Source organism: Peromyscus leucopus, chromosome X, assembly GCF_004664715.2.
Source record: "Peromyscus leucopus breed LL Stock chromosome X, UCI_PerLeu_2.1, whole genome shotgun sequence".
Classification (NCBI taxonomy): Eukaryota; Metazoa; Chordata; class Mammalia; order Rodentia; family Cricetidae; genus Peromyscus; species Peromyscus leucopus.
This window is the reverse complement of record NC_051083.1, coordinates 109169856-109196909: the sequence shown is the minus strand read 5'-3', so window position 1 is coordinate 109196909 and position 27054 is coordinate 109169856. Positions and strand designations below refer to the sequence as shown.

The following is a 27054-nucleotide window of genomic DNA, read 5'->3' as shown; positions in this document are numbered from 1 at the left end:
TTTTACCTATTATAAATAAAGCGCCAATAAACAAATATATACAAAAGGTTTATGTGAGCCAAAGTTTTAATTTCTCTACGATTAGTGTCCAGGAACACATCTGCTCTCCTGGTAAATACAAATCTAACCTTTTAGGGAACTGCTAGACTATTTTCCAAAGTGGTGTACCAGTTTATTTCTGCCATCAGTGTGTGAGACTTGTAATTACTCTCCACCCTTATTAGCACCTGATAAGTGTGGTTATTTGAGTAAGAATTGCCCCCATAGACTCATACATTTGAATGTTTAGTCATGAGAGAGTGGAACTATTTGAAGGGATTAGAAAAATGAACAAGTGTGACATTGTTGGAGTAGGCATGTCACTGTTGGTGGGCTTTGAGGTTTCATGAGCACAGGCTAGATCCACTGTTCTCTATCCTCCCTCCCGCTCTGCACTCTCTGCTTGTGGATCAGGATGTATCTCTCAGCTACTCCAACTCCATGCCTGCAGGCCACCATACTCCCTGCCATAAAGATAATGGGCTAAACCTCTGAAACAGAAAGTAAGGCCTTGGTCAAGTTGCCTCTTCACAGCAATAGAACAGTGACTAAGAGAGTAAGGGATTTCTGGGTTTTGTTTGTATTCTGTGCTAGACCATATGTTGTATTACGTTGTAGTTTTAGTTTGTATTTTTCTGAGAAATGTGTTAAACATATTTTATTCATTTATTAGCCACTCCTATATCATTCATTGTGAAATGGCTCCTATTATCCATTTTAAAAGTTGCACTTTCACTTTTCTAATCCCCCCTAAGTAATCTCTTGAAATATGGTGAAACACTTTTTTTTTCTTAGAATAAAAATCAGAAACATATCCATGAAACTGCAGATACACTTACGTGAACATATCTGTCCTATTTTATTCTTAGGATGTAGTTCCCCATGTTATCAGTCTAGCCATTTAAACCTTAGGTGTTCTAAGAGTGTACATTTATTTCTCATGTGGATAGCTTTTTGGTAAGAACAGGTCTATAATAAACCCAGTTGAACTTTATCTCCTCTAGGGAATAGGTAGCATTTTAGGTAACAAAGTTATATGTGTAAGGCTAAAAACAACCACTAAGGGTACATTGAAGTGCTTGCTAAATAATGCATCCTATGGGGATTTAAAGCAGAATTCAGACTTTTGTATATTTAAGAAAATATTTTGCAATGATAACACTGACTTCAAGAAATGGAAAATAAAGCAGTTCGATGAACATCACTTATGGTGATAAATAAAATGTTTCTCTCTTTCTCTGAGATTTCACACTCATTCTAGCTTTCTCTCCTTTACCACTTCATAAAAAGAACAAGCCATACCTTGCAAAGATCTTTTTGACTATAGTTTGTTGAAGAAAGAATAGATTTGTCTAACTTACTTAATTAGAATATTTGTGATTTAGTCTTTGTTTTCAAGTGATATATAATTCCAATAGAAAACAAATTGGTTATCCTGTGCAATTTTTGATAATATTAAATGAAATTTACTTTGAAGGGGACAAATCAATGCTTGAATTTCCTTTTGAGTCACAAAATAAATCTGTTTAACAAAAATGGAGTCTGTCTACATCTGTCAGGGCTCCCTTAAAAAACATCTTATCCCAGTGTTTTATTAATCTAGAATGGCAAGTGATTGTCTATTTGTATTTACACATTTTTTTCAACAAATGTCATGACTCAGATGCTCATATTAAAAACTGTTGGAAAGTCACATCTCTTATGCCATCACCTGAGTAAAACTAAATATAAGTCACTGTTTGGGGAACTGAGTTTTCTAATTAGTTCCCTGAACCTATGAAAAATAAACAGAGGCAATTCACAGCCATTCAGAGCCAATAATTTCTTTCTTTGTCCTCAGAATTCAAGCTGGCATGACAAAATCTGTGATAATGCCATGATAAGGTTGGAACTCCACTGCTCTCCTTTCCCATTGACTTCAGAGAACTCTCTAGGACCAAAGTTTACAAACTACATTTCCTGTAATGACTATAGGCCTCACCTTAAAGTTCTTTTAAATGCAAATTATGTAGTTCAACTGCATACCTGCTGTATTAGACACTGAACTGGAGGGTAGGGTGAAAGTAAGGGTAAGGTACAACAATCTGTTTTAACAAGCCTTCCCGTGATTCCAAGGAAAGCAAATTCGAGAACCAGTGTTCTAGGGGATGGAAAGGAGTTGTATTTAAAAGATTATATAGCATTTTTGACATGTTCATTAGCAATATTGTAGTGTTCAATAAAGAGTCATGGTGAAATTAGCATGAATATTCCACATTTCCTAAGATTTACATTGAGCAAAATGGACTTTGCTTTCTAACCTTATGGCAGAAAAAGTATGACTTAGTAAGGTTTTGTGTTTGATAAGTGAAACCATACCTATCTTCAAAACATCATTTCTTGAAACTTGACATAAATCCTAGTAGAAATGTACACGTATTTTTGAAAGAAACTAATCCGTGAATTCACAAAGTAGCATTCTGAGCAGTGACTTCCAACCCTTAAAGGGTTAATTGTTATTGAATTTCCTAATACTTTATAGTAGATTTATTAGTCTGCAATATCTGTTTCACAAAGCACAGTACTAGGAGCATAACAGCTATTAAACAGGCATTATGCACTGGCTTCTAAAACCCTTATTTACTAATTTTTCACATCCCATAAATAGTTACTATAACAAATAAAATTGCATTCTAAGTTTTCTCTAGTACATGGTCTAAGATCAAACATTTTCTGTATTCAAAGAATTGAATTCATGTTAGAGTTTGCATTTTATTGATACTCGCTATGGATTAGACTCAGTCAGTTAAGCCTTTTCCAGGCCAATTGACATACCCTGTCTCCGATGTCAGTCTGAGAAAATCTCATATAGTGTACAACATCCCCGGATTACCTTATCTAAGTATTACATGGACATTTCAGATGATATGTCTTGGCATGTGGTCATTTTTCATTAACTTATTAGGGATTGTTAAAGCGTCTTCCCCTCTCTTTTGACACCTTGCTGTAATTGAATATAAATTCACTATAAAACAGAATGCCAGATATTCATGCAGTAGGTTGACGGGCCTTCACTGGCGAATAGCAGAAATGATGCTCACAGTGGATATTGTAGCAATAAATAAATAAATAATAAATAGATAGATAGATAGATAGATAGATAGATAGATAGATAGATGGATAGATGGATAAAATACAGAAATAGAAGTGTTTGCTGTTTGGTGTAGGCTAATGGAAAAATACCATCAGCATACTGGATTTTCTTTTCTCACATATTAAATGACATGGTTACTGATTCTAAAATTTGGAAGGAAAGGGAAAAAATTCAAACCATGAAGCATTGCTATGTTGCAATATTGCAATAACTATTTTTATGTTTTTGTTGTTTTTTGTTTGTTGAAAGAGCAAAGAAATAATTATCCCCCCACCTACCTAACCAGTCTCTTCCAGAACTGCAGCCATCCAGCTTCTTAAGTCTTCACTCTTTGAATTATCCAAAAGGCTTAACATTTTTTCCTTCTTAAGATCTCTGTTCTGTTTTCCCTAACACTTTGGGCTTCCTTACCCTTTCCCTAAAGGCCCCTCCCTATCTTGTGGTGCTCCTTGCGGGATTAAGTCAAGGGTATTTTTTTTCCTCTTTTCCTCTCTCCTCCTCCTGGCAGCTGTTTGGTATTACAGACTGCCCACCCTGGGATTTTTCTTTGAAGCTCAAATACAGCCATCCTCCAGCTTAAAAAAAAAAAAAAGAATTGGCAAAAAGTATGCCTTAAACTCATTTGGAGAGAGCAGAAAACAATATTAGTTGCTCATAATTTTAAAGTTTAACATATTTGAATAAACTATTTGAATGTAATGTTTTTTTATCTCCATTTTATCTTACTTACTAGATTATATATAATATATGGCATACTGAGAAAAGCAAATAATTTTGCTATTTTAAGCATAGGTGTGCTGTATAGATCACACATATTCATTCTATAAGAGAAATTGCTTTAGAGGGCATCTCTCTATACTTTATACTTATTGTACTCATTTATTTCATTATATTTTGTGCAACCAAAATATTGTAGCTATAAGTTATTTTGAGGATGCCTTTTTTTTTAACCAGAACCTCGTAAGAATCAAAGGGAGCATAATTTTAAGTATGAAAAGTGCAAAATAAGCACAGAATTCTAGCTACCATAAATAAAAGGCCAGAATTCTAACTTTGCAAAAACTCATTGCTAGCAATGGAGCAGGGGAAACATGAGGACAGAAAAGTGAAAGTTAGTGGTTTTGTTAATACTTACATACTCTCTCTTTTTTGTCTGAACTTTGTTGCTTTCCAGAGATAGAATTCTGTGAAACACCTCCTACTTTGTGCTCTGGCTACCAGACAGACATGCACAGTGTTTCCCGGCATGGATACCAGCTAGAGATGGGGTCTGATGTGGACACAGAGACAGAAGGTGCTGCGTCACCCGACCATGCACTGAGAATGTGGATAAGAGGCATGAAGTCAGAACACAGTTCCTGTCTGTCCAGCAGGGCCAACTCTGCACTGTCCTTGACTGACACTGACCATGAACGGAAGTCTGATGGGGAAAATGGTAAGAAAGCTACATCTGCAATTTAGATGAAACTCGGGGAGAATGGCTTTCCCTCTTTGCTTTGTTATCACTTTCTGTATCTGCCCATCTTACATTTGGCATGCAGAATACAAATACACATTAGGAGGTTCCCAAGAACAAGGAGTATACTTAAGATTCTGGCAAATAGACACATTTACTTATAACGACACAAAATAGTCTTCATTTCTGAGGAACCCCCTAGAGAAATTATCTCATGTAGTCAGCAATACTGTGAATGTCTAATTCATTACTCACCTTTTATTTTCATTTTTATTTTCCAGTGCTACCCCAGTGGGATTTATTATAGGAAGTATTCATTTCGTGTGTTTTGGCTTTATATCAGTGTATGAACAAGGAGATGAACAATTATATAACATGCATATTCTCTGTAGGGACTCTCTATTTTGATCCAAATTAACTTGCTGAGTGTATAAACAGATTCACATTAACCACATTAGAATGAAATTATTTCACAAACACCATTATTTTAAAGACACCAGTCATTTGCCAGACAATAACTACTAACAGCAATATCATTATGTTGTAATTATATATGGTTTCCTTATACATTTTAGAAAATGAAATGTTTTCGCTTTTTAAGTTTTGAGGAAGTGTTTAACTTATATAATGAATGTGCTCTGCCTCTATCAAAAAAGTAATTTCATAATAAGCACATTAAATGATTATTAATCAAATTAATCTACCCATCATACTCTTTGCCAAATTTTTATATAAGTTCCCTTTTATCCACATTCATGCCGGCATAATAAGTGAATTAAACCATTTTAGAATGACAAATTCTGTATGTTTTCTCTCATCTGAGGTTCCTAGATTTTATACAACCACATAAAATCATTTATATATTTTAAATAGAAACAGAAATATTTTTTTCTAGGAGAACAAAGGGACAGGGAGAGCTGAGAAAAGAGGACAGTAGAAAAATATACTCATTATTCAATATACACCTGTAAGAACAGAATTTTAATGAAAACAAATAGTAACACAAAAAATATAATTTTCTATGCTTCAGTCAAATCCTCAGAACTGTTTGAAACCTCATTCTGGGAGACAAGTTCCTCTTCTGGCTGATGCCCTTTCCTTTTTCCAGCATGAAGTTCCTTGGGAATTCTTTGGGATCCATTGTTTCAGTAGTCTGGTAGTCAGGTTGAAAGAGAAAACTCTTCAATATCTTCCTCTCTGCCAGGCTGGTTATAGCCCCTCACATAAACAATTGCATTAAGTTCAATCACTTGAAACATACACGGAGAACGGAGTTTCCCCCTAGACTATATCTTTCCATCTCTACTTGATTCTCGAATGGAGGTTTCTTTAAAGGGGGGAGGAAAATTGTAGAATTAAGTAGGATTGATGTTTCCACAACTCTGAAAACAATAAGCACTACTGAATACTAACCTTTAATGGGGGAATCTTATGAAACATACATAATTATTTTTCATTAATGTTATGTTTAAAAAACACTTGATGCAATGTTCATGATGAAATTTGAGGAATCTCAGACAACTTGGACAAAGATTAATTAGTAAAATATTTAATATTACAGGTTTTAAATTCTCTCCTGTTTGTTGTGACATGGAGGCTCCAGCTGGTTCCACTCAAGGCAAGTGTTTCAAAATATTTGACTACAAGTTATTTTTACCTCAACCAATCATGACACTTACCTAGTCCACAAAAAGAACATTGATCAACTAACAAATAACACACAAGGCTAAACAAAATCAAATTATCAGAGATTAGCCTAGTGACCACATACTGGCTTGCTTTTCTACTTTAATTGTATGTATTATGCTTATGAAGAGAAGCTGAAGGGAGGTGGGTATAAGGACAAGACATGCTTTCAGGGAAAATAATCATTTGTCTTGGGGTTCTGCCCTAACTAGAATAGCTACCTTTTGTTCTTGTTTTTGTTTTGTTATTTTGTTTTGAATTTAGAATGGCTTTAAATTTCACATGGTATAAATCTGATGCTGTCATAAGTTTCCAATTGGCCTTGGTCCTTTTCTTAAGATGCTACTATATTGGCCTCACAATCACATTTTGTTCATGTCATCAATTACAAATAACTCATAAAAAAAAGGAAAAGAAAAAAAGGAAAGCTAAAGGCAGGCCACCATTTAATGGGGGTTTTATTTTTGCAATACTTCAAGATTGGGGCATTGATGATTGTTTACTTTTTCCTTATTGTACTCACTGCCTTTGCTCCTTTGCAAAATGATATGAAAAAAATATTTGTAAATGATTTGCATGACTCATGTTGAACCTTATGGTAGGTCCTTGCATCAACTTTTTAAAAATTTTGAGGTGGTTGAAATATAAAGACATAGAATAGTAATGATAACATATACAATATTAAAATTTACTATTATTGTTGGATCAACATTTCTAAATCCCCAAACATATCGTCATATGCTTATCTCATTTCAGTCTCAGACCTATTATCCATATGTCATTATTTCTTTTATTATATTATAATTATTATGTAATCGCATCATTTCCTCCTGCCTCTTTTGCAAGAAGAAAGGTTAAACAACAATTTGTAAGCCCATTTATAGTAGAATATTCTCCACTCCTGTCCTCTCTCTTAGACCATGTTTTTATGTGATGTGAACTGAACAGCTCTACTTAGAGTTCTGTATGTCTTACTCTGACTCCTACTATTTCCAACAAGGACTTTTTTGAGACCCCAATTATAACCTACAGTAAGTTTTTTGAGATCTCATTTATAACCTATAGTAAGATTCCACTAGTGTAGAAACTGTAAGCTTCAACTGATAATAACCAGGGCTGGCCTGTATTTAATATTTTCTTAGAGAAAACTTGAAAGTGTAAATGCTTTTCTTTTCTCAAAAGCATGTTAATTTAAATGAAAAAAATTCAACTCATTTAATTTGGTGTTTGCATGCAAATGGAGCTATTTATTTCCCACTGATATCATCCATTCATGAAAGCGTGCCTAGCAGGATATCTATCTCATTAACTCATTAACTTGAATTTATATATTCTATATTTGAAACATAAAATCCTTAAAATATTATTGATTTATAGGTTTCAGCAGCTCAGATTCCATGCCATCCTATCTCTGTGGTTCAATTAGTCTCAGTGACATTTTATTTTCTCTCTGCCTTCCTATATTTCCTGTTTTTTTTTTCAATTATTGATGACAATAAGGAAACAATATTATGAAACACTTCAGGATGATTTAAACCTCACTACTGTGAATGAAAGATACGAACTTAGATAAGGTAGATCATTAATTTGAGTGAGTTATCCAACCACAATGATTGAAATCAAAGATGCTTACAATTCTGTCCATCACATGTATACTGTATAACCTAGTGGTACTTAGTGGTTCTACTTGCATTTCTGGAATTTTGCCTAAACAGATTGATTTCTTTCATTTCATTAATAGACCAAGTGTTTAAAAAATATGTTTTACCATTTTATCAACCCTGTTTTGTTGGTTTAAGTTTAATTTAAATCTGTAACTTATTATAACTTCTAAAGAATTATACTAAAACTCAACCTCACTATTGGACTATTTAAATAAGGGAGGGAAAATAACAAGTAACAAAAATGGATACTTTTTTCTAGGGTTTTACAGAACTACCAGAATATTATTATATTTTTGAGTCCTGCCCACTTGTCCTAAGACAATCCTTTAACATCTATCAATACTTAATTTTCTATTTAAAAAAATGAATATTCATTATTTAGCATAACCCTGGGACCTGAGTTTGATATCAAACTTCTTTCATTATAACCTTCTCACACTCGCATTTCAACGATTTGTCATAGACTAGATTTTCACACCTCACAAAAGTTGTTATCAAGCATTAGACTACTTAGACAAGGGGCCTGCTTTATTCACTGTTCTAGCTCCAATAATGAGCCACAGCATCTAGAGCATAATTACAGAGTAGATAAATAAGAATTATGTCATGTTCTGAGGCTGGGGAGTTTAAAGTAAGAGATAATATTTTTTTCATGAATTATCTATTATCTTGTGATTCTCTTTAAAGAATGGAAATGCTACATCGAATCAGGCCTATGGTTATCTAACAAGCAACTTTGCTCCTGACAAATGAACAAATGATCACCTCATCATTTCTTAGAAGTACATGACAATACTACTTTGTATTAGTCAATGTTCTCTAAGAACAGGGCTTTCATAATGAATATCCATATATTAAACAGGGGATTTATTAGAGTGGTGGCTATCTCATTAGGCCAAAAATGATTGTTTCATGACTGAAAGGCCAAGAATCTAGTAGTTGTTGAGTCCTTGAGACTGTATGTCTCAGCAGTCCCAATCTGGTGCTGGAGTCCTGGAGGACTCTTAGAGAGCTGCTGGTCTTCAGTGTATGTTAGAATCCTGAAGAAGTAGGTACTGATACCAAGGAAGGGATGCCTCAGCAACAGAATGGATGAACTTACCAGTGAGAGTGAGGGCAAGCTGACCAAAATCAAAAGCTTCCTTTCCATGTCATTTTATTTGCCCTGCCATTAGAAGACATGACTCATATTTAAGGTTTATCTTCCCAACTCAAATGACCCAAGCAAGAAAGTACCTCACAAGTGTGCCCAGCTGTTTGGGTTATAGTTGATTCTGGATATTATCAAGTTGAAAACTATGATTAAACATCTAAGTCCACCCCTTGCCAATTTGAATACAAGCACATCTTAAATCATGCTTGATTTCCAAGTGGAAATAAAAACCCAGCCATTGTTATCATTTCTGCAACTGGTCACATGGCATTAGCTTGTATTTATAACTTTTTTCTACTACCCATTCTGTATTTCTCCCACTCATAGCAACCACCTCAGCTAGTCTTAGTTCTTTTCCAGGAGGAGTGAACCTATGCTTTTATTGCTGAAGGGTCTGTGCCCTTGTCACCCTGCCTGAATCAAATGGTTGTAATTTCACATTATCATTAACCATAGGATGTGGTAGCAACAAGAGATGCCCTAATGGGTCTCCTGCACCCCAAGCAGTATCTTTCTTATCTCTATTATGAAGAAGTGAATCAATTTCCCCCTAGAAGTCTGAACTAATCACCCGGTTTTAATGTTGTTATTCCTATTTCAGTCAGTTGACTTACGGGCATCAGAAGTCCAAAGGGGCCAGTTAGAAATCTGACCTCCTAGCTCAATGGAATGTTGTCTACTGGCAGGAGCACTGCACCATCTGGAACCAACACTTTCTGGGCCAGCAGAACTTAAAGTTATAGGAACAGAAAGCAAAAATTTCCCTACTGGGTAACTAGGGGTGATAGTACGTAGAACCATTCCCACTTATACAACTTCATTCCTGGACCTGTAGATTCTTGCTATGGGAGAAACATTACCATATATTCAGGTTAATGCCATCTAATTGTAACTACGTCTTCAAATGCCATTCTACCTTTCTGTGAAGTCAACTGTTTCAGAATGGTGGGCAACATAATATGACAGTGACTTCCTTGTGAGTAGACCAGTTACACACTTCTCTGCCTATAAATTGAGTTTCTTTGTCAGGGGCAATTCTGTGTAGAACGCCATAAGAGTGGATAAGGCACTCTGTGGGTCATGTATGTTAGGTTTGTCAGAAGCATCACGTGTAAGAAAGGCAAATCCATAAAAAAATAAGTATAAATTCCAATAAGTTCAATGCACTGTCATTTCCACATAGGAAGTGGGCCAATGTAGTCAACCTGCCACCTGGAAGCTGGCCGGTCACCCCTGGGAATGTTATCATATAAGAAGGTCAGTGTTAGTCTCTGGTCTCTGTTGCTGGTAGATCTGGCACTCAGCAGAAGCTGTAGCCAGTTCACCTTGGTGAGTGAAAAGTCTATTTGTTGAGCCCATGCACAACCTCTATTTCTGCCACTCTGTTCATGAGTTTATTGACAGTAACAGGGAATGCTGTTGAAAGATGCTGACTCTCTACAGAATAAGTCATCCTATCCTGTTTTTTAATGACCTCTACTAAAGTCACCTTTTAATGAACACTTACATAATATGCAAGTCTCTTCACATACTTTGAGCATTTGGAAAGATCTATTCAAATACTTATTCCCCAATTTTCTTTCTCACAAATTTTCCAATCATATTCTTTCCAAATCCCTGACCATCCAGCCAACCCATGGGCTACAGCACATGAACCAACAAACAACTGGACATATGGCCATTTCTCCATCTAAGAAAGATGCACAACTTTGTGTACTGCCCAAAGTTCTACCCACTATGAAGATTTCACTTCACTGGTATCTTTCAGGGTTTTCTCAGAAAGGAGTTACGATGACGCAGCTGTCCACTTCTGGGTAGTGTTTGTGCAGCATGCAGAAACAGAACCATCAGTAAAAAGGCCCTGATCATCTCTTCCTCAGTCAATTGCTAATAAGGCATACTACATGAGGCTATAGGTGCATAGTTGGAAGCAGAAATTATTTTAAAGAAGTAGAAACCATAGACATTAAGGCAACTTCATTCTGTAAATTGGTTGTATCCTCAGGACCTGCTCAAGCCCAACCACATGCATATTACTTCCATTTGATAATAGATTATTGCTGTGCACATCCCAATTTATTTCTTGGACAGATCAGACAATTTCTAGATTATTATAAGCAGCTCAAGTTGACTGACAATTTAGTGGCCCATTGTCAAATGTTCGTTTTCCACTAAGGCCCAATTACAGACCAAGAGTTGTCTCTTAAAATGAGAATAGTTGTTTGCAAATGGTGATAGAGTTTTGCTCCAAAATTCTAGGGTTTCCTTTGTGATTTGTCTATATGGGAGTGCCAATGGGTCCAGGCAACATCCTTATCTGCCACTAATGCCTCAAGTACCATCAGGTCTTTTGGATTACATCATCCAAGTAGTAGAGCAGCCTACACAGCAATTTGAGCCTGCTGAAGGGTATTTTCCTATTCCAGTCCCCATTCAAAGCTAGCAGTTTTCTGTAGCTGGAATGTTTCTCAGTCCTGTCCAGCCCCGTGGTCCTGCAGATGCTTATAAAATAATTAATCAGAGGCTTATATTAATTACAAACTGTATGGCCTATAGCTTCAGCTTCTTGCTAGGTAGCTCTTTAATCATAAATTAACCCCATTCCTATTAATCTATATGTTGCCACATGGCCGTGGTGTTACCAGTCTGCTGGCATCTTGTTGCTCCTTTGGCAGCAGCCTGGCTCCTTTCTTCCTCTCTATCTCTTTCCTGTCTCTCTGCTTGCATTTCCTGCCTGCCTCTAAGCTGCCTTGCCATAGACCAAAGCAGCTTATTAACCAATGGGAACAGCATATATTCACAGCACACAGAAAGACATTCCACAGCAGCTAAGTTACTTGATGTATAAGATGGGATAATATACTCTAGTAATGAATGTGCTGCCTCTAGAGTCCAAACAAGGCTTCTTGGTGGTGGAAAGGTCCAGGAACAACAAATTTCACTTCACTTTAGAAGGAGTATCTGTGCCCCACACCAGTGGACTCCAAGAAATTTCACGGAGGCAGAAGGTCCTTGAATTTGTTTGGATTTTTTTTTTCCCATCCTCAGATTCCCATATGTTTTACCAACAAATTCAAAGTGTTTTCTATTTCCTGCTTACTTGGTCTAATCAGAATAATGCTATCAGCATTGTGGATCAGTGTGATATTTTGCAGAAGAGACAGATGATCAAGATCCTTTCAAACTAAGTTATGACACAGAGATGGAGAGTTAATATACCCTTGAGGTAAACTTGTAAAAGGATACTGCTGGCCTTGCCAGCTGAAAGCAAATTGCTTCTTGTGATCCTTATGGACAGGTATCAAGAAAAAGGCATTTGCTAGAGCAGTAGCTGTATACCATGTACCAGGAGATGTGTTAATCTGCTCAAGTAAGGATATCACATCTGGTACATCAGCTGCAATTGGTGTCACTACTTGATTAATTTTGCAATAGTCAACTGCCATTCTCCATGATCCATCTGTCTTCTGTGCAATGAAAATAGGAGTGTTAAAAGTAGATGTGGTACAAACCACCACCTCTGCATCTCTCAAGTCCTTGATGGTGGCAGTAGTTTCTGTAATTCTTCTTGGAATATAATATTGTCTTTGGTTCATTATTTTCCCCAGTAGAGGCAACTCCAGTGACTTCCATTGGCTTTTACAATCATAATAGCCCTCACAAAACCAATATGGGAGTTCTGCCAACTTCTATGTACATGTATCCCAATTAAGCATTCAGGTAGTAGGGAAATAATCACAGAATGAGTTTGGGGACCCACTGGGGCTACTATGAATAAGAATTCATTCAAAACTTCATTAGTAATCTGACCTCCATAGGCCCCTACTTTAACAAAAGGTCCACATTTGTACATGCTCCCAGAATCAGTATCCTATAGATTCTTAAAATTCTGATTATTTCCTTCCCCAAGTATACAGTTTTCCTGGTAAAAGGACATGTGCCACTCTGTGGAAGTATTGGATGAAGCTAACAGTAAGTATTTTATCAAGGCCCTTCCTCAGGGAACCCTGACCATTTTTTCATTCAAATAGTTCATGGTTTGCAAATATGTTCAAGTCTAGAAATTGTTTCAGGGCCAAGATTGCCTCTTGCCACGGTCTAATATAGCCTTTCTTGGATTTGTCCAATAATTTTCCTGCTTATACAGATCAAGTAAAACATAGTAGGCTTCTTAATTATTACATAGTTCAAAGATAAACATAATCTGTTCGTCAGTGTCAAAATTCCATATAAGACTTGCTACCCTAAAATATCACTTTGCCTATGCTGCCTATTACGTGTCAGGCTACTATTAACATTGCTTCATCTGTGCTTCCCATTGCCATAACAATGCTTACCTTTGTCTTTGATGACTCAGTGTTGCCACTTGGCTCCTTCTACTCCAGGGCCCAATCATAAACCATCCAATTGAGCCACATTATCTAGAACCCTAAGGTCTGGCACAAGAAAGGTACAACCACAGAGTTCTTCAAATGCACTGTTACCTTTCCCATCATTTTGAATGTTATAATATTAGTGAATGGTACTTCTGGAGGATCAGATTTTGCACAGTGTACCCACTCTAGCCTTGCGGGTTCCGTGAACTTTAAAATCCTTTTGTCAACACAGCAAAGAGATACCAAACATTTTCATCTTCTTTTCAATAGACCATCTTATGACAAATTTTGACTATGCAAGCTTCTGTACTAAATCTAGAATCACCACTCCGTGGGCCCATATCAGAAAACTCAGTCTAATCCAGTTTTACATTCCTTCTACCATTATTGCATGGCCTTAAAATCCACTCCCACATATATTACTCAGTTTTCTGCTTGAATGAATTACCAAATTCATTAAGATCTTTAGTGGTGTATTGCACATCCTCATGGACTATACTTCTTATCTCTCTAAAAGCAGGTTTAGCTTCGAGTCTGGTTAAAGTTCTAAAAGCACTATAGGTGGACACAGAGTAACATCACTATTGTTTTATCTGACATCTCCTTCAGGCAAGATCACTACTAGTCTAGCAGACAATGAAGGCTTAATTCCTCAAGCAAAGGTGGAGAGGTCAACACTGCCGTAGATGGGAGTGGAGAAACAGCCTCTGTTAAGGGTGAAAAGACTATTTCCTCAGGTTAGCTAAATCCTTCAGAATCTGAGGGTTTAAAGGCCTCAGTCTCAGTGGAAGCCTCATACACATCTCCATCACCAGTTACAGGATTCTTACCAATACAATCAGTGTACTTATTTAATCACTTACATCTTCTGTGGCTGGGATTTGACTTTTCACTGAAATACAAATAATCGTATACTAAAAGCATGGGTTTGACTTCCCATAACATGAAATCTATGGCTACTGAGGAGAATATTCTCTTCCATGGCACACTTACAAACTCTTAGACTCTTTGTATGCACCTGGAGCTCATTCTTTCCTTTTGTCACTGTATCCTAAGATATAAGTTGGTTAGTTTTATCCATTTTTTTTTATTTTTAAGGAGTTCATTCTTATCCTTCACTAATTTATCCAGAGATGCTAGAAGTAACCAGGCAGAATCATTATTTTACTTTATTTTACTTATTTTTCCACAAATTGTCAAAAGTTTTATGTATAAAGTCACTAAATTTCCTGTTCCTTATTATAGGTAAATCAGGACAATCAAATGAATCTATCCTAATAAGTTCTTTAACTAGTTCATACCATAGATATTTAATGCTCTCCACACTACCAAGAGAGGCCTCAGTAATTGTAGGTTAAAAAAAAAATTAGAAAGCTAGCTCCAGATATTTAAAAAAGAGGTAGGTGGATCTCTATAACAAGGTGAGTTCCAGGCCAGGTAAGACTACATAGTAAATCCCTGTCTCAAAATTAACAAACAAAAAAACTCAGCCCAACAACAGCAACAAAAATCCTTACAATTTCTTTCTCTAGAACCCATCCTGATATCACAATTTATATTAGTCAGGTTTACATAAAGGTACAGAAATGATAGAATGAATATCCATATATTAAAAGGTGATTTATGAGAATTGTGTACAGGCTGTGGTCTGTCTAGTTCAATAGTTGCTGTCTCTCAACTGAAAGACCAAGCCTGGTTGTCTCAGCAGTCCAATCTGTTGCCAGAGTACCAGAGGATTCTTAGAGAACTTGTGGTCTTCAGTCTACATTGGAATCCCAAAGAAGTAGGTTCTAACACCAGTGAAGGAATCCCTCAGCAACAGGACAGATGAACTTGGCAGTGAGAGTGAAGGCAAGCAGGCAAAAAGCAAAAGCTTCCTTCCTCCATATCTTTTTATGTGGGCTGCCACCAGAAAGTATGACCCAAATTTAGAGTGGGTCTTCATATCTTTAATGGCCCAGTCAAGGAAGTTTCTCACAGGTGTGCTCAGCTGCTTGGGTTAGCCATCACACTACTTAACTGTCAACCTCAAAGATTAGTGTAGCTCTCAGTTGTTAATTCTGAATAAACACTGAGTTGAAGAGAGGAACCTTGATCAGCAACCAATTTGGAATAATCAATTTCAAAAATGTGGTTTTTCTATGTGTCCTTAATGAAAAAAAATGGACTATGTGAAAAGAAAACTGTTTGTTAAAAGACCAAATAGAAAGAAATAGGAAGAAACTGAACTTGCTAATTTTAATAAGGTATGAATTACAAGAAATTTTATTTATCTATAGGTATTATGATACTGATAACTCAATTCAAAAAAGGTTCATTGAAAACTGCTTGTTTCCAAGCTTTGTATTAAGTATTAGAGATGCCTGAAAAATGAATGTTATATATAATCACCAACCTCAAGGCATTTCTAGACTGGTGGGAAATGTTAATGCCAAATTAATTAAGAAGATTTATTATAAGTGACAAAAACAATTTGAGCTACATTAAGCAAAAACTAAATATATTAAATGGTCATGGGGATTCCTCATGAGATTCGGAGCAACAAAAAGGCAAGACCACAAGAAATGACCACATAGAAAGAATTATTCAGACATTTCCTTTCATGTGTGGATCCACTTTATTTAGGAGCTTTACAGACAAGGGTATATCTGACACAATTCCATCAGAGCTAAGAAATCCATTACTGCTCCCTGTTGCTTCTCTACTTCATACCCAGAACCCTGACAACATAGCACACACTACCAATAAATACCATACTATCGTAGCCTTGCATATGCCATTTTCAGACCCTAAATTGTTTCCCAAGAGCATCTGGAGTTGTGAGACAAAATGCATAAATGAACACCTGGAGGTTTTTGAATGACATGTAGTACTTATGCCCAAATGAGGAGTTACCCTTCTGATATGTGACCATGAGGGACCATTCATGCACATTTACTGGAAGGGATTTGTTTCCCTTACATTTCTTTCCTCTGCTTTCTATGTTTTCCCCTGGTGATATAAGTTATACAGGACACTTCTATAGCATTGAAAACAGTTCCTTAGGAGCTATCTAAAAGTCAAAGGAAGTATGTGAAACAATGCAATGATTTGGTAATAGCTTTGGCACCAACCCTGCCATATAAGTGACACTCTAATGGCTCTGTTGGAACCATTATGCATGTATAAGGCAGTGCAGTTGACTTTTGTAACAGCTCTTTTGGAGAATTACATGGTCAGAGGAAGTGTATAAGTCATTTGGATTACTTTATGTGTGAGCCACACATTTCTGTGATGACTGTGATACTTTTAAAATTGAAAACCAGTCTGATACCGAACTTTAAGCTATTGTTAAGGTACATAGAAAAATACATATTTTTAGTAGATAAAACTTTATTAATATGTTTTAGTGATAAATTACCATCAGCTGGTGGTTTAAAGTTGATATAGTAAAAAAAAAAAAAAAAAGAAAAAGGTTTAAGTAAAAGCATGGGCCAGTCTCCTCATCTTTACCTTTCAGATGCCACTCCTGGGTGATGGTTATTTCTACATTGTCAGTGCATGTACAGATGGAATTACATGATACGCAAAATCTAGTAATATTTTCTAGTTATTCAGATATTGCATATTCCCCCGTGTTTGTTGTAGAAATCCATCTCATCCTCAGTGATAGGCCTGAGATCCATTCAGGTATGTGTCACTTTTTTATTTAGCTATTCCATAGATACAAATCAAAGTGTCCATCAAATTGTTCTTTAAAAAATGTGCTGTTACTCATCTCCTACACTCAAATCTTTTCCCATACATATTGACTAATTTCTTATAAGTGGAAATGATAAGCTGGAGTAATAGTCATTTAATATTTCCTATAGCTATCACCAAGTTTGTCCCCTAAAAAAGAACTGTCAGTTTATATTTCTGCTAATGCTTTATAAAGAGTATCTGTTTTCTCATACCATCATCAAGACTGAATGATGAAAATATGTCTAATACATGTTTCACCAAAATAAAATAATGTCTTTATGCTATTATCTATATTTATGAGTGAGCTTAGGAATCTTTGTATATGTTAATGGACCATTTGCATCTCCTATTCTCTCAATTTTTTGATAGCATTCTCTGTTCATTTTTCTACTTGTAATTAGTAAGGAAAATTTCTTTTATTATTATTATTATTATTATTATTATTATTATTATTATTAAGAAATGTTTTATTCATTTTACATACCAACCACAGATCCTCTCCATCCTTCCACCACCACAGCATCCCCTCCCCATCACAACCCCCATTCCCACCTACTCCATGGGGAGTCAGCAGAAACTGATACACTCAGTAGAAGCAAGCCCCTCTTCTTGAACCAAGGCTGTGTAAGGTGTCCCACCATAGGCATTGGGCTGCACAAAACCCACTCATGCCCTAGGGATGGATGCTGATCCCACTGCCAGGGGGCCCCTTCAGGAGATCAAGCTATATAACTGTCTCGCCTATGCAGAGGGCCTACTCCAGGCCCATGGAGCCTCTAGAGCTAATGGTCCACAGTTCATGAGTTACCAATAGTTTGGTTTGGTTGTCTCTATTCATTTCCCCATCATGATCTTGATGACACTTGCTCATAGAATCCCTCTTCTCTTTCTTCAACTGGACTCCTAGAGCTCAGCCTTGCACTTGACTGTGGATCCCTGCATCAAGTAAGCTTTATCCCAGAGATACAAGGATGGTTCAACATAAAAAAAAAAAAAAACTGTCAATGTAATATACCATAAACAAACAGAAAGAAAAAAAAACACATGATCATCTCATTAGATACTGAAAAAGCCTTTGACAAAATCCAACACCATTCATGATAAAAGTCTTGAAGAGATCAGGAATACAAGGAACATGCCTAAACATGATAGGCATTTTACAGCAAGCTGGCAGCCCACATCAAATTAAATGCAGAAAAACTCAAAGAGATTCCACTAAAATCAGGAACAAGACAAGGCTGTCTACTCCCCCATATCTATTATATATAGTACTTGAAGTTCTAGCTAGAGCAATAAGACAGCAAAAGGAGATCAAGGGGATACAAATTAGAAAAGAAGTCAAACTTTCCCTATTTGCAGAAGATATGATAGTGTACATAAGTGGCCCCAAAAACTCTACCAGGGAACTCCTACAGCTGATAAACAACTTCAGTAATATGGCAGGATACAAGATTAACTAAAAAAAAAAATGAGTATCCCTGGTATATACAAATGATAAACGGACTGAGAAAGAAATGAAAGAAACATCACCCTTTACAATAGCCACAAATAATAGAAAATACCTTTGGGTAACACTAAGCAAGTGAAAGACCTGTATGATAAGAATTTTAAGTCTCTGAAGAAAGAAATTGAAGATGTCAGAAAATGGAAAGATCTCCCATGCTCATGGATAGATAGGATTAACATAGTAAAAATGGCAATCTTACCAAAAACAATCTACAGATTCAATGCAATCCCCATCAAAATCCCAACACAATTTTTCACAGACCTGTAAAGAACAATACTCAATGTCATATGGAAAATATGCAATGTGAAATTATTGCTTAGAGTATTAGGAGTAACAAACATTTGATAGAATATATGTCTTGAAAAATGAATATCAAATATTGCTTATAGGATTATAACAAAATACAATCTTTATGAAAGAAAATTTGACAATATCTCACAAAATATGAACCTATATCTCCACTGACTTAATAATTTCAGTTAATGAAATTTAGCTATTGAGTGATCATACAGTGATATGTATTAGGATGTTCCAACAACTGAAGCATTGTTGAAATAGTAAAAAATCGGGGATATTAATCAAAATATTTATCAATAAGAAGCCACCTGTATAGACTATTCATGCTCTGGAATACTCTCCAGCCTTAGAAAGAATGAGACACATGATAAGAGAAATGAGGGGTCTCAGAAGGATTTGGACAGAGATATTCAACTATTTTCAGACTGTGTACCTATATATAATTATTAAACATTTTAAGCTACCCTATGTGATCAATCAGTGATTATAACATTACTCTTTATAACCTTTTATGTTTATATATCAGGAATATATTTGGCTCATTTGACACAAGCAAAATGGGATAACTTTGTATGTGTTAATGTGGAACAATTTTTACAAAACATCATTAAACAAAACCACAGTCTTTGAAACATGGTGTGTTTTAATGTATTTTTGCCTGTAATTCCATGTAAGTAATATATTTAATGTAACCTAGTTCAATATGAATTTAAAGATAGAATTTAGGAACAATTATTTTATAAAAGTACCTACCTTTACTATGATCAGCATACTCTTGACATATTTTATTCTGTTCTTTTCTATTTATTTGTACTGTTCATTGTGATCTGGTAGATTCATTTCCTACTTTACTAATAGATCACAATCTATAATGTAAAAATCACAATATTCAGTAAAGGATATTTTATATGTGACTTTGATGGAAATATACAATTATATGTCTGTATATGCATAGATTGCTTTGGAACTATTAAGAGTAAATAAATAATTATTATTACATTTGTGGTGAGCTATTTATTTGACTAGAAGGTAGATTCTGGAGGCAGTTGGTTTTTCCTATGTACTTTATCCTCTTTGAACTTCCTTTCATATGCTGTTAAAGTCTATTTTACAACATTTTAACTGAATGAAATTAATATTAATATGATATCACAGAGGAAATAATACAATTTATCTCTTCTCTGGAATGCTTTAAAACAGTCAATAATGGCTGCTTACAGAGGATTTTTGAATGTCTTAAAATAAAGTGTATAAATAAATACTCTGGGAGGGAAAAGCTGTAAATATTCCCTTTATGACATTTTCCGGTTTTAGCTCTTGATTTCTTTTTCTATTTTTATTAATTAATTTTTCCCAGATTGATCAATTTCCCCTCTATCTTCTCCCCCCAGTCCCTTCCCCAACCTCCCCTCTTCTCCCCTATCCACTCCTCCTCTTTTTAGAAAAGAGCAGGCCTCCCACAGATATCACCCAGCTATTTTCTATCAAGTTGCAGTGAGACTAGGCACCTCTTCTCCTATTAATTGTGGACAAGGCAACCCAGTAGAAGGAAAGGGTCCCAAAAACAGGTTAACAGAGTCAGAGACAGCCCCTGCTCCCACTGTTAGGAGTCCCACAAGAAGACAAAGCTATACAACTGTACCATGTGCAGAGGGCCCAGGTCAGTCCCATGTAAGCTTTTGTGATTGGCAGTTGAATCTCTGTGAGACCCCATGAACTCAGGTTAGTTGATTCTGTGGGTTTTATTGTGGTGTCCTTGATCCCTCTGGCTCCTACAATCCTTCCTCCCCCTCTTCTGAAGGATTTCCCAAGCTCTGCCTAATGTTTGGCTGTGGGTCTTTGCATCTGTTTCCATCAGTTGCTGGATGAAGCTGCTCTGATGACAATTGGGCTAGGCAACGATATATGAGTATAGCAGAATATCATTAAGAATCATTTCATTGACCTTTGCCAGTCATGTTTGGCTCTATGCTAGGCCATCTAAACTCTGTGTCCTGGCCTGTGGTGATATATTGTGTACCCTAATAAACTTTGCCTGAGGATCAGAGAACAGAACAAGACACAAGATTAAACACAGAGACCAGGCAGTAGTGACATACACCTTTAATCTTAACACTCAGACAGAGATCCATCTGGACCTCTCTGAGTTTAAAGCCACCCTGGACTACATGAGATTGACTCAGTCTAGGAGAAAAACAGAGCGAGGCAGTGGTGGCACACACCTTTAATCCCAATACTTGGGAGTCATACACCATTAATCCCAGGAGTAGGAAGGAAGTGATGCCTGGGCAGAGAAAAATATAAATATATATAGAGAGAGACAGGAACTAAAGGGCTTTTCAGGCTGAGGAGTCCTAGAGGTAAGAGGTGGCTTGTTCCTTTGTCTCTCTGATCTTTCAGCATTTACACCAATATTTGACTCTGGGGGTTTTTATTATTAAAAGACAGTTTAGAAATTCTAGCAACACTAGCCCTCAGGGGTGTGCTCCCTCTCATGGTATGGATCTCAAGCTGGACCAGTCATTAGTTGGCCACTCCCATAATCTTTGCACCTCCTTTACTCCAGCATATCTTGTAGGCAGGGCAAATTGTAGGTCAAGCGTTATATGACTGGGTTGGAGTCCCAATCCCTCCAATGGAAGTCTTGCCTGGTTAGAGGAGATGGCCTATTCAGGCTCCATATCCCACACTGATTAGGAGTCTTAGCTAGGGTCACCCTCACAGATTCCTGGGAATTTCCATTGCAATAGGTTTCTAGCTTATCCTAGAGATGCACCTCTGATTCCAGTTGTCTCTCCCTGTATGTTCTCCCTCTATCCTCCCCTCCACCTGATCCCTCCTCTTCACATACCCACTCTCACCCCCATCCAGACCTCTCCCTGACACCCCACCCCTGTCCACCTGTGACTTCTATTCTATTTCCCCTTCCCTCTTGAGCCTTCCTTGTTATCTAGCTTCTCTGATTCTGTGGATTGTAGCATGGTTATCCTTTGATTTACATCTAATATCCACATTAAGTGAGTACATACTGTGTTTGTCTTTCTGAGTCTTGGTTACCTCAACCAGGATGATCTTTTCTAGTTCCATCCATTTCCTGGCAAATTTCATGTCATTGTTTTAAACAGTTGAATAATATTCCATTATGTAAATATATCACATTTTCTTATCCATTCTTCAATTGAGGGGCATCTAGATTGTTTCAAGTCTGGCTATTACAAATAAAGCTGCTGTGAATATACCTGAGCAAGTGTCCTTGTGATATGGTGGAGCATCCTTTGGGTATATGCCCAATAGTGCTATAGCTGGATCTTGATGTAGGTCAATTTCTAATTTTCTGAGAAACCACCATATTGGTGGCTGTACAAGTACGCACTCCCACCATCAGTGGAGGAGTGTTCACCTTCCTCCACATCCTTGCCAACAAGAGCTGTCACTTGTGTTTTTGATCTTAGCCATTCTGACAGGTTTAAGATGGTATCTTAGAGACGTTTTGATTTGCATTTCCCTGATGGCTAATGATGTTGAACAATTATCTTAATGTTTCTTGACCATTTGAGATTCTTCTGTTGAGAATTCTCTGTTTAGATCTGCCCCAGACTGCACTCCTTCCCTTGATTTATTTGTTTAACTTACTCTCTGTCTCTTTATCTGTCTCTTTGTCTCTCTCTGTGTGTGTTTATGTGATATGTGCATGTATGTTTGAAAATAATGTGGAAACAAATGTATAAAATAATATCTTCATTAATGTTCTGTTCTTTGGTTTACTGTTAAGTCACCACTTATTTTGATTTTGTTCATGAAATTAGAGCCATTCTAATTTGTTTGCGTGAAAAAGCTGTGTCTGAAGATAAGTTTCTACCTCACATAGGAAGCAGGGCCTGGGAGCATTGTAATCCAGAGGACAAGCAATTTTATATTCCTAAATTGTCTGCCAAAATTAGCAGTCACAAAAAAAAAGACAGTTGTAAATTTCAAAACTTTCATGTAATATATACCATACCATTTTCCTTTGAGACCTACAACATGAATTTGTCATTTTACAATTTTAGTAATGTATACATAATCATGTTTCCATGAAGAAACACCTATTATGCTAAGTGGCATATTTTAAGTATAATTCCTATCATACACACAGTTGATACCTTCAATTTTTGTGTTCTATTTTATGACCACCAACAACCAGAAATTTGTACATAAATACTTTTCATTTATTTTAATGTTTGTAAATGCAAACCTAGTTTTTCTAATGCAATTTACCCTCTATTTTTATTGTTTCTGGGAAATGCTGCATGTGCTGAAATAAATAGTTTCCCTCTATGTTTATGTGGGTCCTGAGGATCAAACTCTGATCATCTGTCTTGCCTAGTAGAAATCTTCACCAACTGGCCATCTTGCTGACCTTCACATAAGCAGAGCTTAAAATTAACAAACAAGAAATATAAATTGATTGTTCATAAATAAGTACATGCATTTTTATGTGATTTATGAAATAAGCAAATCAATCAAAATTGTCAAACAAGTTGATTCATTTAAGATACTTTCTAAAATGATGAGTTGTCTGACTAAATTGTCTGCTAATCCCAGTGCAAACTATTGAATGTTTTGTTTATGAATATGTAGTCGTATTTTACCCAATTGATTACTTACACTAAGATGCAGTTAGAATTGATCATTCCAGTCAATGTTGTCAAGAAATGATCATTTCTTGGACAAAATCTAGGATAATACACACTAAAAATGTGTTATCATGAGATTTAATGATCCCAAATCATGTCAGAATTTGAGGAAACTTCCATAAAAGTTATAAAGTGTGGTAAATGAAATGCCAGCCTTTCAGTTTACAGGAATTATAAACATATCAAATTATGACTTTCTTACCCATCTTCCCATAGTTATTTGAAGTCAAAACAATAATGACACTGAACTATCTCAAGAAGGAAATCCATAAAAACAAGATGAAATAAAACAGCCTCAGAGAAGTAAAAGGCAAGGGAAAGAAAAGAAATAGACAATGGTAGTTCCCTGGATTAAGTACTTGATATAAGCAATTACTTCCCTCAGGATATACACATAAATTATTTTTAACACTTCACTGTTTTCATTGCATTTTTGATCTGTAGACTACTTCTTGTTCATTTACAACCTTTACATAAGGAACAGGAAGAATTTGGAAAATCATTTCTCTTTTGATTCAGGTGTGATTGTAGTCCTAAGTTTTGACAGTTGTATAACCAACTGAATGCTGTCATCTTTAGTCAGCTTCAACCACAATAAGGTTTATCAAGATGTTTCTGCCTTACGCCTCATTTCCAAGCAGCTGCCTAGATATACAGTCACGAGTCTGCTAAATTGGGCAGGCATTTGGAACACTTTTTATCATGTTCTCCTTAATATATATAATATATATTATATGCATGATGTGGGATGATGCTTTTGTACTGGTTTAATAAAACTCTGATTAGCCAGTAGCCAGGCAGGAAGTATAAGCAGGATAAGCAGACAAGGAGAATTCTAGGAAGAGGAAGACTGAGTCAGGAGATGCCAGCCCACCATCCAGGGAGCAGCATGTAATGGCACATAGGTAAAGCCATGGAATACATGGTGGCATATAAATTAACATAAATGTGCTAAGTTTAAGTGTAAGAGCTAGTCAGTAGTAAACCTGAGCTAATGGCCGAGCAGTTTTAATTAATATAAGCTTCTGTGTGTTTACTTGGGTCTGAGCAGCTGCATACCTGGTGGAACACAGGAAAACTTTCATATATATATTAGCCCAAGGTAAATGTTTTTCTGATAACAGTTTCCCTCCAAAGAAGGGATTAATCTTTACTCACAAGTACTAGAAAGAATAATGTGGACATATTTTCTTGGACCTTATTCCTTCTGACTCATGAGACTTAAAATAAAGAAATATCTTGCTTTCCAACAAGTTGAGTTTCAGTTGTTCCAGATTGAATTAGTGTAAATAAAATAGAAAGAAGGGCTCTAGCGAATCAATATTGCATTGGTAGTAAACTGGAAAATACTGATAAATTATCCTTTTAGGCCTTAGCGAGGTTTAATCTAAACATCGTTTTCTTCTGACAAGATGAGAGAGAAGAGAGTAATTTATTACACAAGCCTGATATGGATCAGAAAAGACTGCTGCTTGTTCTTTACTGTTCTGGCTCTTTTCCTTTTTTGTGCCAGTTTAATTTTTGTCTTGCTCCAGAAAATCATCCTCCAATAATGTTTATGAGTCTTAGATTTTCAATGCTACACCTTAGCATGCTATATATGGCTACTTTCCAGCTTGTTTAAGAAGGACATATATTGAAGAGTACCCTGTTGAGATTCAAAGGTCTCTTATATGCATGGAGAACCTTCCTAAGTTAATGCATGCATGCAATTTCACAGTTTCAGATAATAGGAAAGAGCATTAAACACAGGAATATTTTATAAAATCTGGCTATATTTAACATAAATAATTACCCTGCCCCTAAATTGATAATGGCCAAAACATGAGATTGAGTCTAGTTCTGATTACATTCAAGCTTGATACTTATTTGTAGGAAAGGGACAATATTTTGAATGAAATGTATTTTCACCTTGTTTCTTTCCTAATTTCTTATCATTTTATTTTCCCCCATTCTGCTCTTATTCATTGTTATAGACATTAAGCACAAATATGTGAAAGATGTAGCAGAAATATTGGGCCAGCTATTTGTTCATCTTGTCTGTTAAATAAAGTAGTTGTGTTCAATGTCACATCTTCCCACATGGATATGATAAAATAGCATTTTTAATTAACCCAAGAGGGACATGGACATAAGAAAACCAAGTATTTGCTTCAGGCAGGATTATTTCTCAAGACATTGTAATATGAACAATATGTAAATTACTAGCTATATTTATCCCTCATATTTTTTAAATCTAAGGTTTCATAATATTACAATTACATCTCAACAGTTATTATCATAGTAATAAAGATATCAACCTAAAACACTTTTGTACTTGCAGAATGTAAGCATATTTAATAGTAAGAAACAGTTCCTATTTATTACACTTCATACCAAATTGGAGCCTCAATAGGTTTAGTTCCTCATTCAAACTAAAGAAATATTTACATTCCCAGGAACCTCTAACTAGAAGGTAAAATTAAGGTAGAATTAGTAAATATATTTACAGAAAGAGTATTTTTTTTCACCAAGAAATTCAGTTATACACAGTTTATTGTCTCACAGGAAAAAAGAATTTCTTCTACAAAACACTATCTAAAAGTGCAAAATTTATTACAAGTGTACAATTGTTACTATTAAATGTAAGTGTTTCAACCTTATCCTACTGTGCTCCTAGTCATGATAGCACAATTGTCCTGTATAAATTAGTGGCATGCTGCATATGTCTATGAATTAAGAAAAAAGAACCTTTTGAAAACTTAAAACAAAAATTTGCTTTATTTCAAATATCATATAAAGTACTATTTTCCTTTTGTTGTGTCTCTTATGATACTAAACACCTTAAAACTCTCAAAACCAATAAAGTTTTGTGTGGTAGGGATGGGGAGAAATGAGAGAGATAAAAGTGAAAACCACACATGGTTATAAGCTACCTACTTAGAAGCTTGATTGCTTAGATTTAATGGTGCTTTAAAACTAATGTATGAATTTTCCCCAAATTCAAATTTAAAAAATAAGAATTCTGTTGTCATTTTTGTCTGTGTCTGCACAATTAGGTCAGTTAGCCAGAATAATATCAATACTTTTCCCCAATTGTCCAGACAGTCACTTTTTATTGAATCACTGAGTCACAATCCAGTTGACTAGTTAAGATTAATAAAAGGAACTACACTTGGAGAGATACAAAAGTAAGTTAGTGGAGCATGTTAGACAGTGGAAGAGTTCGATGAATAAGAGCAAGCTCTTCTAATGATCTCTGGGAGACATTTATTTATTCTAGAAATTGATTCAGTGAGTAAAGTCATTTGAAAAGTTTTTAAGATATAAAGTATAAAAGGTACATTTAAAAATTAATGTAACAA

General features: G+C 35.7%; 1 protein-coding gene across 4 annotated transcripts in view; it reads left to right on the top strand.

The window, feature by feature from the left end:
• The window catches only part of Tenm1 (teneurin transmembrane protein 1), an 829897-nt gene that overhangs the window by 320021 nt on the left and 482822 nt on the right, over positions 1 to 27054 (top strand). For all 4 annotated transcript variants that reach the window (XM_028881639.1, XM_028881638.2, XM_028881636.2 and 1 more), the window contains 2 exons: positions 4347 to 4607; positions 6190 to 6246. In XM_028881639.1, coding sequence (XP_028737472.1) covers positions 4347 to 4607; positions 6190 to 6246 — 318 coding nt within the window. The remainder of the gene's footprint in view (positions 1 to 4346; positions 4608 to 6189; positions 6247 to 27054) is intronic.